Source organism: Ahaetulla prasina, chromosome 4 (assembly GCF_028640845.1).
Source record: "Ahaetulla prasina isolate Xishuangbanna chromosome 4, ASM2864084v1, whole genome shotgun sequence".
Taxonomy (NCBI): domain Eukaryota; kingdom Metazoa; phylum Chordata; class Lepidosauria; order Squamata; family Colubridae; genus Ahaetulla; species Ahaetulla prasina.
Window position 1 is genome coordinate 108,122,999 of NC_080542.1, and position 18,178 is coordinate 108,141,176.

Sequence of the window (18,178 nt, forward strand, 5' to 3'; positions counted from 1 at the left end):
TTACTTGAAACAAGAATAACAATTTCTGCAGAATATTCATTTTTGTTGTGGCTAACCTTCCACACAATGACAGCTGTAAATGTTTCTATTTGTCCAGATCTGTCTTTATTTGCTGTATTAATTGTTGTCTTCTTTAATGGATGTACATCTTTAATGGATGTACATCTTGTTGTTAGCCAAATTCTGAGGTATTTAACTTTTTTAGTTATCTGGATTTCCAACTTTTCCATCAGTACAATTTTCTGTTTATTTGTAAGGTTCTTTGTCAATATCTTGGTCTTTTCCTTGTTATTTTAAGTCCTGCCACAGCACTGAACTTTTCTATTTTCTTTATTAATTTGGATCCTGTTTCTATGGGTTCCTTCAAAATAAATACTAGGTCGTCTGTACTTCGTTTTTGTTTTTTTTTAATCTTCAAATCTTTTATTTATATCCAACGAAATTGGACGCAATCAAGAGAACATTAGGACAGGAACGGTAGGCACGTTGGTGCTCTTTACACAGGCCCCTTACAGACCACTTAGGAATGGGATGAGGTCAATAGTACATAGTTTTTGGTTAAAGCTTTGGGGATTTTGGGAAGAGAACACAGAGTCTGGTAGTGCATTCCAGGCATTAACAACTCTGTTACTGAAGTCATATTTTCTGCAATCAAGATTGCAGAAATCAATATTTCTCCTTTTACTATCACTTTTGCCGTTTGATTGGAATATATTGCTTGGATCATCTTCACAAAGTTTTCACCGAAGTTCATGTTTTTTAATAGTAACGTCATAAACTGCCAGTTCATGTTATTGAAAGCTTTTTGTGCATCCAGAAAGATCAATGCTAGCTGTTTTTCGGAGTGGACTTTGTAGTATTCCAATTCATTCATAATGTTATTTTTTAATTGTCAACTAAATACAGTCTTGTTTTCCCTCCATATAAATGATAATACATTTATATGGATAATACATTTATATGTTATAAAACAATTGAGAAATAATACTTGTATTAAAAAAGTAATCTTTCTTGAATGTGATATTATACTTTTTACAGAATCAATTTAAATAGTATTTTTAATAATTTATAATCAGAAGATCATTCAATTAATGTTTATGTGAAAATGAAGATAAAGCTTCTACTGAAGTTTGTTTTGTGATTTCTCTAGATGAGTTGAAGCATATCCTTGGTGCTGAGACAACAAGAAAAGGCATTCTCCGAGTCTTTGAAATGTTCCAGCATACTCAGCTAAATAAGAGAATGGTATATGTTTTTCTGGAGGGCTTCTTGGAAACCTTATTTTCAGAGTATGGATTCCATGATCTCTTCAAAAAATTGCATTCACGTTCAAAGCAGATGCAGGTATATAAACATAAACTACAATCTACACAATCATCTTATTTACAGAAAAGGTGACACACTCTACTGTAAAATTTGCCCAAAACCTGGGCATGTTCTCTGGGGCTTAAAACTCATGCTGTTATTCTCACACCAGTCTTTTAGAATCTTATATTAGATCATTAATACATACATAAGAAATGTGGTTCTTCTCATTTTCATCACTAATGCAACCATGAACTGGATTCATGTGTTTTAAATGATTTGGTATCTTTGTGTAACATTGAGAAGACTACTAGTCTGCTGTGAAAATCTCTGTCTCTTCCGAATCTTATAGATTGTAACTGCCAACAATGAAAAATGCTATATTGGATCCATTGATTAAAGTAAAGCACAACTTCTAGGGTAGAAAATAGAGGACTTGACTGCTTTGCTTGGAACTAGGAGATTGTGCAATGTGAGAATCAGGTGTGATTTGATTTGTATTATGAGTATCTCCTAGCTCTGCAGAAGTTGGACTAGCATGATAAGAAATCTAGTGGACAAATGGTTGTAAAAAAAAATCTATGCTTTCAAATTATTTTTCCTAATTAAGTTTAATATGTGGAAAACCTTTATGAACGTAAGAAATACTTTGTTCAAGTTTTACTATTAAGGGAAAAAAAACAGGGTTTTGATATATTCTTCAAATTAGTCCTTTCAGGGGTATATATAACTTAAATGAGAAGGTTCAAAACAATATTTAAAATTAAACCAAGAATTAGTATATTTATTTCCTTGTTAATAATCTGGGAGATTGGGAAAGAAGCAAAGAAAAATACTATGCTCTTGACATTATGAACTTCTTTTTTTAAAAATCCCCTATTTGACCATAAAGAAATCACTCTGATACATTCACCTCAGCTGGTAAATTACTAAAATGAATTGTTACTGATATAATAATAATAATAATGTTTTAATTTGTATACCGCCCTTCTCCCGAAGGACTCAGGGCGGTGAACAGGCAGATAAAATACAAACAGAAACATACACCATAATTAAAACAACCCTTAAAAAACTGATTCAAATTTGCCAAAAAATTTAAAATAGCAATTACACTCCATAAAAATTACAGAAATTAAAAACCCATAATTAAAATTTAAAATCAGGCCAGTCCAGCCATACCAAATAAATAGGTTTTAAGTTCGCGGCGAAAGGTCCTAAGGTCAGGTAGTTGTCGAAGCCTGAGGGGAAGCTCGTTCCACAGGGTAGGAGCCCCCACAGAGAAGGCCCTCCCCCTGGGGGCCGCCAGTCGACATTGTTTGGCTGACGGCACCCTGAGGAGTCCCTCTCTGTGGGAACGTACCGGATAAAAGTCTTACTGACTTTCCCTATAGTCATCTGCAAACCATAGCAAGTTCCTGAATATATATCATATATATGAAGGAAAATAAGCATGATTATCATAGCTTTTAATATTTTTTGCATAATATAAATTTCAATAAATCTTTTCTACATCTGTTTTTACTTCCAGCATAATGACTACTTATGAACGAAGTAATAATTGTTTAGACTTGAATTTACATTTCCCCCCCTTATTTTTCTTCAAGAATCCCTGATATCACCAAGAAAGTACTGTTTGTTTCAACTTCAAAATAATATATTATGTAGTCTATTTAAAAAGATGTTTAAATTCCTAAGAATAGCCAAACTACAATATTAATTTACTACTCTTATATTGAACATTTTCATTAAGAATATTTGGTTCATTAACATGATTTCTTTTGAAGAAATGTTTGACTTTTGAGTGTAAATACTACTGTATTTGCAAAAATCTTGTAACTGAAGTTACTATTTACATTCAGGAGAAAATAATTTGCAGCTTCAAAATAAATGAAATGCGAAAGGAAAGGAAGCTTGCTTAATACTGGCCAAATTGAAAAAGAAATTTTTACATGTTCATTACAAGAAGCATGTGCTAAATTGCAATTGCGGCTTTTTAAAAAAAATATTACAGAGTTATAAACTATATGTATAATACCTTTTAGTGGTAGCAGAACAGCTTAAGATAAAATATATGAAATATCATTTCCTGTCTATCATGCCTCATGCTTCTAAATATAGATAACAGTTGATCATCTTTAATACAGTTCTGATTTTTTTTCTTTTTCCCATTTCTTAATGAAAAAATAAAAATAGTTTGGCTATACAAATTATAATGAGATTTATGGCATATACATAATGAGATGTATATGGCTATACAAATTATAATGAGATTTAGATACATAAATTTTTCTATTTTAAAAAAAACAAAATTATTTTGCATAGAAAAATAGGACACCTGTCTAGCATTCTACTGTTCTTTGCATTTTAACTGAAGGAATATCGGGTACTTTGAATTACCCCTGCAGTTTAAATGTTCATCCTCTCAACAGTTGTATTTGACCTCTAAATGTCCTTGTATTCCAGGCAGTTGCTTTTTAAAGTGATGGGCAACCAGAATCTACATAGACCATCAGACAAAGGAAGCCCAGTGGGAGACAAATTAGAACTATCCTTCGATTTCTTACTTGAACTTGAAATAATTATTGTAGATTATCCCAGATCTAAAATACAAATGGACAAATCTCTGTCAGTAAAATAGAATGTATCGCTTATCCATGAATATCATCTATAGGTTTTAGGATTATCCTCAGTAGTTGACTTTAGAAATTAATTTCTTAGCCAATAAACCTTTGCATTAAGGAAACATAATATGCATTTTATGTTAATAGTTACTATAACATAGTGTTTTGTCATCTGTATTTAATTTCAAAATGAGCCTACAGGGAGGTAGCATGTTATACACATAGCCCTAATAAATTATTATAATTACCTCACATGTGATCCATTGACATTACATGAACTGTAGCCCATCATTTTATACCCTTTAAAGCATCCACCACAATTTATGTTATTGCTGCACATAATTAGTCACACACATCCCAGACTGAGAATGCTATGACTAGCCTCTGAAAATAAATGTGCCATTGTCCAACAAATGCATTTAGCCTTAATTTAAGAGAATGGATAGTAAGGTTGAATATTCATATAGTTCACCCTCAAGCTTCTGCCTCTGGTGTTGCTACAATTAAACAATTTTAATGCTACCAGAAAGTGTAATAATTTAAAAAAATAAGATATGAACTCCACTCTCAGTTCTAACTTTAGTGCAATATTTTCATGTAATGCATGTGTATTTGAATAATTGTAAAAAACATATTTAAGGTTTTGAGATCAAGGGTAAACTATATTAACAATGTATAATATTCAGTTATTGCTGCTGTGTTGGCTTATCTAAGGACTTGTTTTAAAAGTCTGGTTTGTCACTCCTTGAAAATCTTTTCTATGCTCAAAAAAGCATAGTTCTTACTTTGCAAGGAGCAAAATCTAAAGAGCACATCAACATGTAGAATATATATAAGTGACATGTGCATAAAATTGTATATTATGTGTCAACTGCGTGCCTAATGGTTCTATCAATATGCTTTTCTTTAAAGAAAAAATGGGTAAATGGAATGCCATAGTCTCTCTTGTTCTGAACAGTTGAAAATTCTAAATTTTTATTTGGAGTTTCCATTATGTTTGTCCAACAAAGGAGCTGGGGAAAAAAGTACACTAATAAAGCATTAACAAGAAATATTTGCGTTTGACCCATTTATTTGCCTTGTGTAATAAATTTACAATTTTTTATTGTTGTTGTTGTTGTTGTTGTTGTTGTTGTTGTTGTTGTTGTTGTTGTTGTTGTTGTTGTTGTTATTATTATTATTATTATTATTATTATTATTATTATTAATTGGATTTGTAGACCGCCCTTCTCCCAAAGGACTCAGGGCGGTGTACAGCCAGGATAAAACATAAACAATGTACAATTAAAAACTAAATTAAGAAACTTACTATACAATTGGCCGAAAAATTAAAATATTTAAAATCTAAAAACCCCAATTTAAAACATAAATAGAATTTAGAATTTAAAAAATTTAAGCAGTTTAAGAAAAACTTAAGCCAGCCCCACGCGAATAAACAAATGTGTTTTCAATTTGCGGCGAAAGGTCCGAAGGTCAGGTATTTGGCGTAAACCAGGGGGAAGTTCATTCCAGAGAGTAGGAGCCCCCACAGAGAAGGATCTTCCCCTGGGGGCCGCCAGCCGACATTGTTTGGCGGACGGCACCCTGAGAAGTCCCTCTCTGTGTGAGCGTACGGGTCGGTGGGAGGCATGAGGTAACAGCAAATTTATGAGGTAACAACAATGTATTTATAATAATAGCAATTAAATTCTATCTCCTAATAATGGATTTTGATTTCTGCTAAAAGAACAAATTGTGGTTTAGCTATATTTAGAAATCTTTTTTTTTTTGGCAAATGTAGTATGTAAGTAATATAATAAGTATTACATAATAAGTATATAAGTATGTACAAGTAATGGGGTGAGCTCCCATTACTTGTCCCAGCTTCTGCCAATCTAGCAGTTTCGAAAGCACATAAAAATGAAAGTAGAAAAAATAGGGACCATCTTTGGTGGGAAGGTAACAGCGTTCTGTGTGCTTTTGGCATTGAGTCATGCCAGCCACATGACCATGGAGACGTCTTCGGACAGCGCTGGCTCTTTGGCTTTGAAATGGAGATGAGCACTGCCCCCTAGAGTCGACAACAACTAGCACATATGTGCGAGGGGAACCTTTACCTTTACTAAGTATGATAATTATTTAGAACAAACATACACAAGCTTACATGGACCTGTAGTTCAATTACACTTACTATAAATAGTGGTAGACCTTAAATGGGCTGGCATAGCTCAGGCAGTAGAGAAGCCTGTTATTAGAACACAGAGCCTGCAATTACTGCAGGTTCGAGCCCGGCCCAAACTATTGCCTTATACATTGTAAGCCGCCCTGAGTCTTCGGAGAAGGGCGGGGTATAAATGTAAACAGAAACAGAAATGTATTATCTTTTGAAGGGCAAGCAAAGATCCTTTAGCTGTTTTTTTCCTCTTAAGCTTTGTTTTTCACAGCTCTAGGTTTGAGTGCTGGGACTCTTTCTCTGCTTGATATCTATAAACACTCCAGCTTTTCAGATTCATCTTAGAACCAACAATAAGAAGTTATTTCAGTCAATAAGAATAGAGCTGAAAGGGACCTTGGAGATCTTCTAGTGCAACCCCGCTGCTCAAGCAGCAGATCCTATTCCATTTCAGATAGGTGGCTGTCCAGTCTTATTTTAAAAACCTTCAAGTGATAAAGTTCCTACAGCTTCTGAAGGCAAACTGTTCTACTTATTAATTGTCCTCACTGCTAAGAAGTTTCTCCTTAATTCCAAGTTGCTCCTCTCTTTGATTAGTTTCCATCCATTGCATGAGTGAAATCTAAAAATTTTCCCTACCGGTTCTGTGGGCGCGGCTTGGTGGTCAGATGACTGGGTGGGCGTGGCCAACTACAATAAATAATAAAAATAATAAACAAAGTATACAAAACAATAAGTGATACTAAAAACCATCTTTCACACTTTACACACAACACAACACAGCTGACTCACACACAATGTAAAAGCAGCTGCACTTCACCCAAAATGGTCCCTGCAACAAGCAGGAACCTCACACAGCCACAAAAAGCTCAAAAACCAACTTTCACACTTTACACACACAACACAACTGACTCACACACAAACACACAATGCCACATACAGCTTTGTGAGATTTTGTGTGTTTGCGTAGTTAGAGTGAAACACTACAGAAACACACCAAATCTCAGAAAGCTGCACAAATATTTTATTATTTTATTTAATTTATATTTTTTTAGATCAGGGGTCTCCAACCTTAATAACTTTAATGTTTGTGGACTTCAATTCCCAGAGGTCCTCAGCCAGGCAGATTAGTTGCTCACTGAGGAAATAGATCAGCTAGCAACTGATTCTGTCTGTGTGCTGAAACTGGTCCTTTTGGGATGGGAAAGCCATGTGTTCGATCAGTAATTAGGTAAGTGCCTTAGAATCTCTTAAAAGGAGGTTTTCTAGAAGCTCTTAGGCCGAAGAGTTTTTTAAGGTTCTGCTGATGAGGAGCTCAGCTGCAATCACCAGAGGAGCCTTTTAAAGCCGAAGAGGTTGTTTTAAAAAAAACGTTTAAAGAGTTCTGACAATCTCAGCTGAGTGGCAGGATCCTCAAAGGCTTTTTGTTTACTTTTAAAGGCATGTTTTCAGCTGAAGAAAAACTGGTTTTAAAAGTAAAAAAAAAAACAAAAACCCTCTGCTGATGGTGCGGCTCAGCAGAGGCAGGGAGTGGGGTCAGGGATTTTTGCCACTGGTTCTCCGAACCACCAGCTATCATCGCTGCCGGTCCGAACCGGGAGCATTTCACCCCTGATCCATTGTTGCTTGTCTGGCCTTCTGGTGCTTTGGAAAATAAATTGACTCTTCCTTCTTTGTAGCAGCCCCCCAAATACTGGAATACTGTTATCATGTCACCCCTAGTCCTTTTCTTTAGACTGGCCATCCCCAATTCCTGTCTCAAAAAACCCTGAACTGCAAATATTCTCTTGCTTGGGTAAAATTCCCATTCTTTTGGTACAATTGTCATGTTACCTAATTTACATAGAGTTGCCAAGAAATGACATGACGTATCAAATGGCATTGATATCACTTAGAAACAAGGGTTGATTATTATCGAAGGATTTCTTTTAAAACTCTGGTCACTTTTTGTAACCCCACTGTGTGCTAAAATGATGGTGCCTATTTTAAAAGGAGTAAACCTGAAACTCCTGCGAGTCCCTTGGACTGCAAGGCGAACAAACAAGTCAGTCGTAGAGGAGATCAACCCTGACTGCTCTTTAGAAAGCCAGATCCTGAAGATGAAACTGAAATACTTTGGCCACCTAATGAGAAGGAAGGACTCACTGGAGAAGAGCCTAATGCTGGGAAAGATTGAGGGCAAAAGAAGAATGGGACAACAGAGAACAAGGTGGCTGGATGATGTCACTGAAGCAGTAGGCGTGAGCTTAAATGGACTCCAGAGGATGGTAGAGGACAGGAAGGCCTAGAGGAACGTTGTTCACAGGGTTGTGATGGATCAGACACGACTTCACAACTAACAACAACAACCTGGAATAGCAATTAAAATATAGTTATCCATTAATTATTGAAATTAATTAAGTTCATAAGAACAAATCTGATGCATTAGGACTGTGACCGTGAACCTATAGCATGCATGCCAGAGGTGGCATGCAGGGACCTCTCTGTGGGCACACATGCCATCGCCAGATCCTCTTTTGCTTTCTGGTGTGCACATGCATGCCGGCCAACTGGTCTTCACACAGGCTGGAGCACTGGAAACCCAAAGACCAGCTGACCGGGGCGCGAATGCGTTCCAGTTTGGCCACTCAGTGCTGAAAAGGTTCGCCATCACTGCATTAGGATCTAGAATGCAGGATTTTTACACTCGAGTTCTGCAAAGGATATTTGCAAAATATCTTTTGCAGAACTTTTGAGTTAGACAAGAACTTAACAGGCTTCCAAGAAACTAAGGGCACACAATACAAATTTCATTCCACTGCAGTTGTTTGTTTGTTTGTTTGTTTGTTTGTTTGTTTGTTTGTTTGTTTAGGTTTCTTGATTCGGAGTTTCAGGAATTCTTTTTTTAGCTAGCTGGTTCCACAACCTGAAAACTACAGAACTAATATATTTTAATCCAGCTGCCAATTTATCTATTATAACAAAAGAAACTATATTTAAACTTGAAATGCAAAATTACCCTCTCTGGTTTTGTAGAGAATAATAATGTTTTGGTGTTGCTTTCAACATCTTAATTATATTTCTATTTATTTGGAAAACATTTAATTGCAGTACCACCATCTCATATAATGATTCTATGTGGATCACTGCAGTCCATAAAACCAACATTCTTCACGCACTCACCTCCACCAGACCTGTGTATCATTTGAGAAATTTATACTTTGAGGAACATGCCTGTCTTAGAGTTTTGATTCCTTTGGGTTCATTACTTGGAACCCTGACATCATTAGTCTAAATTTCAAACAAAGGAATTTAGTGTGTATTTAGTATTGTAGTTCTGGTGATAGTTGGATACTAATTCATGCAATACAATCAGGCATCTCTGGTTTGGAATTCTGGTCTGTGGTGACTGCAACTATATAATACTTAGGCAGCAGGAACAAATTATGTGATGACAACACAAAAATATAACTCTGGAAATTATATTTACCAAAACTCTGAAGGAGTGCCAGTTGAAGAAGGCCATCTGAAAGAATTGAACTCTAATTATTTTCTCATCTATCAATTTAAAATTTTAAAATAGGATTTAGTTAGACTTTAATAAGATTTCTTTTTATAAAACGATTAGCAGTTTCAAAATCATACAGGTGAAACCATTGGTTTATCTAGTTCTACATCAGGGTGTCAAACCTGATTTAATTGAGAGTTGCATCAGGGTTGTGTTTGACCTCAGGGGGCTGGGGTGGGTACGGCCAGGTTGGGCACGGCCAGTTTGACATCACTTATGTCGGGAGAACACAGTCCCAAGCTCCATTTTTCCTCTGAGGGCTAGCAAAACAAACTAAAAACAAAACAAAAGAGAAATGTTTTCCCTTTTGCATTTGAACAAGAAGGGACAAGAAAGGGAGAGGAAAGACAAAGAAAAAAAGGAAAGAGGAGAGAGAGAAAGGAAGAGGAGAAGAAAGAAGAAAGGTAATGAAGGAAGGAAGAAAGGAAGGATTATGACAATGACGGAGGATCTGAGGGAAGTCCTGCCTAAGCACTTGGGTCACCACAGGTTCTCCCGATAATGTGTGTTATCTGAGAAATATTAGCTGAAATCACTCAGCACCCAGTCAAATGTGGGCATATATTTGAAGAATTAGCTATATTATTTTGATCCAAGTTATCTGATAGTTGACTTTTTATATGTTTATATGTTTGATGAAATCAAATGACTGTAACACGAAATTAGATCTGATTAAGCAAAACATAGGAAACATAGGAAACTCATATTCCAGTGTGAATATTTAGGAAATTTATGAGTCATTTCCCTGATAATGAGGAGGGAAGTGAATTCTAGCTAGAACACTTTGAAAAAGCAAAGTAATCAAAAGTTCTAATTTACAAATAATAATTCTAAGGATGTCAATGTGGCTAAGTTTTAAAGCCAACATAATCACAAAAGCAAAAAGTGAAGTTCATTGGAGATTAAATTACTCTGAAGCATTTTATTTTATGTAATCTTACGAAGGTATTTTAATTGCTGCATATGTTTTCATTATATGTTGGTATGGTCTCGTATGATAAAGAAATAAATAATACTTTGCAGTCCTACCTGCAACCCTGTAAATTCCTAGTGATCTCTTATATCAATTCATGCCAGGTCTGATCCAGTTTAGCTTTTTAAGTATCAGCCTAGCAGGGAGTGGTTGAACTGATGTTTTTGGAGCCTGATTCTAGATCTGATAGTCAACCTTCAACCATCTGCTTTCATTCTCTTGAATGGTGAAGTAAAAGGAAGACAACTGTACATATTTGTACTAGGTCTGTACTCTTTAACTGTCAGTTAAATAGAACTTTTTTTCATTTAGTTTGCAAACATGAAAATTGAGATACCCTTTTTCAAATTATTTTTCATTAGAACCCTGTTATCTTCTATACAAATTAATAATTAAATTGTTGTTAGTATATGAAGCAATTGGAGGAAATTAAAGTGAAACTAAGGGACCATTGTTAATGAAATTCATTCTTAATGAATTAATGAATTAAGACAAGCAAAGAAGGCAGAAAGGATACAAACATCTAAAATTGCAGTTCAGGATATTTCTTTCTAGCCAAGGACATGAATAACTACTAAGTAAATATGTAATTAAGAAGAAGGTAATAAGGATTATTAGCTTATATTAATGAATGTAAACAGTAAAAAATAACAATGATAATAAATAACAAAAGTTTAAAAGTGATTCTTTACATTTCATGATTATTAAATTTAATAATTTGAAACAAATGTAGCCATTGTCACAATACAATAACAAGAATTCTCTTTAAGTCTTTTTATATATCATGGAATAAGTTGCTGAGTTATAAAATTTTAAATGTATGAAAGTAAAAGTGGGAAAAAGATTTATTTCTAATTATTTATTTATGTGTTGGTTTTTGGACTAATTCAATTGTTGACAACTTAGCAAAATAATGTGAGCCTTTTAATATCTCTACTCACTTAGATAAATTGGATTAGATCTTCTGTGGAATTTCATTCATTGTGAGAAAGCAAAAGAATCTCACAAGGAATTATTGGAGATTATCAGCTATATGAAAAGGACGTCTGGAGACAATGATTGTGCATAATAGCTATCTAATCTCAGGCAAAGATAATCAAAGCTTCAGTGAAATGATCATTATAGGGTATTTCTTCCAGAATTACAATTACCTTAGATTGGCCCAGCATCTGTGAGATTGCAGACATATGAACTTATCCTGAAAAAAACATTTTAAATCATTTAAAGAGCATCTTTTGGCTTCTACTGGCTTTGCAATTACCTTACAATTCTATTCTCAGCAATATTCAGTCTAGAAAACAGTATTATTAACAGCTTTTTTACCATCTTTTCTTAAAAATAGACAGCATATTTTCATCAGAAACTGCCATAGTTATCACCATAGTAGAGGAAAATGGTGGCAAAACTTCTCTTGGTATTGAATTTATGAATAACTTTAATATATTTAAAACAGCATAATCACTAGTTTCTGATTCTACTAGTAGCAGTTAGTATGACAAATAAAGAGTTACGAGGATGCAAACAATAGAGATTTCTGTGATATGTGATACCCACCTTATTAAAAAGCCATCAGAGAAATATTTCTTCAGAAAATGTCTGTCCATCAGTAATGCCAATTTATTTCTTTTCCTTCTTAAGAATGAGCCTCTGCCTACCTGCATACACTCAGAGAGAGAGTATATATGAACTATTTAGGGTAAAATAAGAAGGAGATGACAGAGAATGAGGTAACAGTAATAGAGTTGGAAGAGATCTTGGATGTCATCTAATCCAACCCCTTGCTCATGCAGGAGATCTATACTAGCGATTAGAACCACCAAACTGCCAACGTTTCTGATCGACAAGCTCAGTGTCTTAGCCACTGAGCCACCTAGCCAGGCTGGATCCAGGTGGCTGGATGGAGTCACTGAAGAAGTCGGCGTGAGCTTAAGTGGTCTTCAGGAGATGGTAGAGGACAGGATGAGGTGTTTGTAATTCCCAGATAAGATGGCTTACATTTTCCAACTGTTCATTGTTATTAATAAAGAGTAACAAACTTTAGAAAACAGAATAACATAATTTGAAGGGACTTTGCTTAGACAGGAAACCCTACACCACTTCAGACAAATGGTTATCTAATATATTCTTAAAAACTTCCAGTGTTTAGTGATGCCAAACATTAGAAGACATGTTTTCAGAGATAGTCATCTTAATATGCAACCAAACCGAAACAAATTTAAGGCTATATAAGAATCAACAAATGTATAAATACAAAAACATTTCATGTTCATTTCAACACATCTAAATAAGAAAGCTTAGTTTAAATCTACAACAAAATTATATAATGTACAATTATTTTATATATTTATCAACATCATTTTTGTGTTTATCATCTTCTCTTGTTTATCTCTTATTTTGGAGATAAATTTATTCTCCTCCAAAAATCAAATGTTTCAAATGTTAAGTCATGATTATTCTTTATGAAGTCTATTGTGTGTATACATGTGTGAGAAAAACAGCATATGTACCTTTTTCAGCTGCTTAAGTTTCCACAAACAATAATTGGATTTTGAGACAGAACTGATTGAGGTGTGACCTGGAATTTTTGCTTTGATCATTCAATACACCATTTAATGGGTACACTACTTGCCGATGTAAATTCCAGCTGCTGACTTTTTGGTTACAACATACCCTGAAGAGCACCTGCTAAGGGTTGAGTAATTATTTTGAAGCGACATGCTAAGCTGTTAAATGAGAGCTGGTTCCAATATATTTGAATTGATACGAGAAAATCAGAATCAAGCTACATTTGAAACATTTCCCCCCCTCCCCAAAACATTTCCATTGCATATTTAAGTTATGGAAAATATATAAATGAGTTAAATAAATAATTGCTGGTCAATGAGATTTCAAACTGAGTAAGTAACAATAAATGTAGTTCCGTGTTTTACTGTTGCTACAGTTGTCCATGCTATGTTAACTTACCCAGGTAGCATAGATTGACATTTAAGCATATCCTAAAAACACATTCTTTTTATTTAGTATAAGCTAATAGTATGGAACTTTATTTCTTAAAGTACTTTGCTTCAAGAGAAAAAGTTGAGTATATATTAATTTATTCAAAGGAAATTTGGAAAACATAGTTATGGGAAAACAGTTTTACTAATTACTTGGTCTTAAATATTCCATGTCTTAAATATTCCATCCCTTACGTCTGCTACCATATTGCAGTTCTCAGAAAATTTCTTATAATTGGAGCCAGATACAATGATCAAATTTTTTTTAAAATGATATACCCTAGGAATATAGTGATCAATTCCAGTTCTCTTTGGGAGTGGTTGGAAAACTACTGAGCATATATCTTCCTCTTGGCAGTTCATTTTTCATACATGGGTTTTAACTTCACTTTTGAATCTTCTGTGTTAGTTTGTTTTTTAATTTAACCTCCTGTTTTTTTCCTTTTGATTTATGTTGTTTTGAATAATTTTGGTTCTCCATAAAAAAGAATGGGCATGCCTTTGGATACTGAAAGGTTAATGCATTTTGTTATCCAATATCTAAGGGGTTGGGGTCGACCAGAAGCGTCACGGCAAGACAGTCGGGGAATAATGAGCTCCTATTAGCCTCATGAACTACTGGGCTGACGAACCGATGCCAAGGGATCTTCAGACCAGATCTGTCCTGTAGGGACAGAGAAGAAAGAGAGGCATCTCAGAAAACCAAGAGGAATTGGCAAGTTCATCGGATGTCAGAGAAAACTCTTTGACTCGGTGACGGGGGAGGTGGCCATAGTGGCCATCATTAAGCTGGGGCAACCACACCAAGATTTTGAGCAGTGATTTGGACAGAATATTGAAGCTGGGTGAGTGAATATCAACTCACAACAAAAAGAAACTAATTTTAATTCGGTAAAATGTGTCCCAGTGGTGAAACAGTGGCTAAATTGAGAGAGGAATGTGAATACTGCAAGTACAAAGAGAAACGGAAATACTAACTCTAAAGCCCGAAAGAGAATTTTGCTTTTTGGAATTGAACTTGCGATACTCAAAATATAAGGAAGGTAAAAAGAAACTCTTAAATAGTTTTGGAGAGGCTTGAAAACTTTCAGAACATTTCTTTTGGATTACAAAAAGAAAAGTTGGGGGAATTATAACTAAAATTTAGTGAATCTCTCTTGACTTTCCCCTTTCCCCATTCAATTGGATTTGGATTGGACTTTAAAAAATCAAAGATTGGATACAGATTTTAAATTGAACTTTTGGAGGAAAAAAGAAAAGAAGGAGAAGTAAAATGTCTTTAAAAACAAAATAGATACTTTTGCAGATTGTTGATTGGAATTGTGGACTGGAGAGGGAGACCCTCAGGCAGAAGAGAAAATTACAATGACTAACATGTGTTGTGGATAAAGTTTTTTCTTAAAGCGATAAAGCAATGTAAATTTGTGTGCCTGCAAGCTGTTTGACTTTGATAACCAAGGAAGGTGAAATACAACCCAGAGAATACAGAATATGGAAATAATGGAAATGATGAAAAGATGCATATGACTTTAAAGCATGAAATAAAAGAAATAATTGCAAGACCTTATAGACAACTGAAACCAGATGAATTAAGAATTGTGTTGGAATCTACTCAAGAAAACAGAGAAACCATGAAGAAGAAGCAAGAGAGTGTCATGAAAAATAAAGGGAAAAATACTAATTGTGAAATATTAAATGAGTGTGTGGGGAGCAATGATGAAAAAAATAAAGATGATAAAAATAGAAAGGATGGAAAGAGACAAAGGGAGAAAGAAGTGGGGAAGAGAAATAGCACAAAAAAATTAAAAGATTACACTGGGATTGACAATGGCAAAAGAATAATTAAAGGGGAATAAGGAGAGCAGCTGGAAAAACATTGCAAAGTAGGAGGGCAGATAAAAATAGTGAGGAAAGAAAACAACAAGGAGGCAAAAAAGAGGGTAGGAAAAAAAATACAAAGTTAAAGGACTACATTGGGATTAACAGTGAGAAGATAAGAATGAGAAAGGGGGAGGATCGTGGATGGAAATACAGGACAAGCAAAGAGAATAAAGGGTTTTAAGAGGAAAAAAAAAAGAAAAAATTAAAAAATAGCTGACTATATTAAATGGTTTAAATACTAATAATGGAATTTGAAAGCACAAAAAATAGCTGACAATATATTAAATGGCTTTAATGTTAATATTGAAATTGGAAATTACAAGAAAGTTTTTAACTGTAACTATGGAATTTACCTAAAGTATTAGAAATATATGAAGATATATGAAAATAAACTGAGTTTTCTTTTTTTTTCTTTTATGACTATGTTAATATTATATGAATTGTTATTGAATTGCAAATATAGAAATGATTCTGATTTGATAAATCATATATATAAAAGTTTACAAATACCAACTGGGAAATAAAAAGGGTTTAATCTAAAGGGAGTAAGGAGAGGGCAGGGGGAAGAGAAGTTGATAAATGACTTGAATTAAGGGCGAAGGGTAACATTAGATATACAACATAAATAAAAGAAGGAAAATAAAAATGAGATAAAATATATTAATGTAAGCATATAAAATGTGTTGGAAGAGAACTGAAGGTTGTATGAATTTGACCTGGCCAATATTTGTTCAGAAAAAATACATTGCATGTTGATTTATGTGTGTTAAAAAAATAAAAATAAAAATAAACAATACCTAGGGGGCTGTTATCCTATTCTCCAAGCACTTGAAGGTAAAACAAGAAGCAATGGATGGAAACTAACCAAGGAGAGAACTAATCTAGAAATAAGCAAAACTTTCCTAACACTTAGAACAAATAATTAGTAGAATTATTTGCCTTCAGAAGCTGTGGGTGTTCTATCACTGAAGGTCTATAACAAGGGTATCAAACTCGATTTCATTGAGGGCCGCATTAGGGTTGTGTTTGACCTTGGGGGTCTGAAGTGGGCATGGTCAGGGTAGACCTGGCCAGCTCGATGTCACTCATGTCAGGAACACCTTTGGTAGCCCGAGCACTTTGCCAGAGGAAGCAGGTTCCTGAGCTCCATTTTCGGCTGCGATGGCCTCCTGCAACCCTCTGTATGCTGCTCCGCCCGAGCTCCATTTGCACTGGCAGAGGCACCGTGGTCAGTCCTTCGCTGTTTCCAGGGCACCCTGCGGGCCAGATCTAAGTACCCCATGGGCTGGATCTGGGCCCCGGGCCTTGAGTTTGACACCCCTGTCTATAAGAGTACAAAGTCAATTATTTTTCTGAAATGGTATAAGGTCTCTGATTTGAGCAGGAAGAATAGGAGATTAGAAAACCTCCAAGGTGTTTCTAACATTGTGGTTCTGTTCAGTTCAGTTTTCTGTGGACCCTATTTTAGGATGCATGTTGCAGTTTTCATGTATATAATTCAAAATAGCTTGAATAAATGATTTTGACCTCAAAGATTTGGATATCATTAGAAGGGATTACCACCTTGGTATAAAAAGACCCAACAAATTTTAATCCAAGTTCTCCTTGCTAAATTTCACATTTTTATACTTTTCAACATTTTTAGATTTGAGAGAAACTGTGTATTATACAGATTTAGACTGCTACACAGAACTATTTCTTTGCACTTAGAATTTTTTGGGAAAGTAGTCAACTAATTAATATATGAAATCAATTCTGCATTTCTGATGAGCTGTGACACTATTGGGAGTATTTAAAGCTGATTGCCAAGATACAGCTCTGCTGCATTTTTCATCAAGTTTCATACTGATGAAATAACTTCTCCCCAAATGAATTAATATAAATACTGAGAATATTTAGAACTACGTTAAGACAGTGTTAGAAATATGCACACCTGCTGAAGTTTAAAAATATACCATGGATAAAAATATTGCTTACTCAAATATTTACAGATCCCTCACATCCTGGACATAAACTGTTTCAACTCCCCTCAAAACGATGCTATAGAGCATGCACACCAGAACAACTAGACACAATAACAGTTTTTTCCCCGAACACCATCATATTTATATTTGAGGAAAACATTTTAATCACTGTAAAAGTTCATTTGCTGTACACATTAAGTGAAGTCATACTGTGCACTACTTGGCCTTGACTTTGAATGTAATCACAGTGATCTATAGTTAATAAAACAGTTTATCAAACCACTGCCGAGAAGCCACTGCTTTTAGAGTAAAGCGTTAACCCAATTTTGTTTGCCTCTTTCTACATAGTTTTCTAGACCTTCATCCTGTTTAGTTTGATTACAATATTAGAATTGAAAATCTAACATTTCTCCATAAAAGATACCCTACAAAATAAGTGTTATAAAGGAAGCCCTCATCTTACAATCACATGGGGACAATACTTGTTTTTAATCACCTTTTTGCCATGGTATTAAGCTCCATTTAATAATTAAAAGAGAGCGTCTCTATTCTAAAAGACTTAACAAAATAAAAGATAAATTCATTATCATTTTTTGCTATGTCATTACATATCCAGAACAATATCTGAAAAGACTGAAGACTTGAGAACATAATAAATTAATCCAGCAGGTCACTTGGAGTTAAACCATATTTAGATTTATCTAACAAAATTAATATCTTAAATTGATCTTGGAAAGTC

The 18,178-nt window shown here is 34.6% G+C and overlaps 1 protein-coding gene across 1 annotated transcript in view; it reads left to right on the plus strand.

Moving 5' to 3' along the window:
* SNX13 (sorting nexin 13) overlaps positions 1 to 4,978 on the plus strand; it is a 152,797-nt gene extending 147,819 nt beyond the window's left edge. Inside the window, exon 25 of the mRNA XM_058182742.1 lies at positions 1,151 to 4,978. Coding sequence (XP_058038725.1) covers positions 1,151 to 1,398 — 248 coding nt within the window. The 3' untranslated portion in view covers positions 1,399 to 4,978. The remainder of the gene's footprint in view (positions 1 to 1,150) is intronic.
* The last annotated feature ends 13,200 nt before the right edge of the window (positions 4,979 to 18,178 follow it).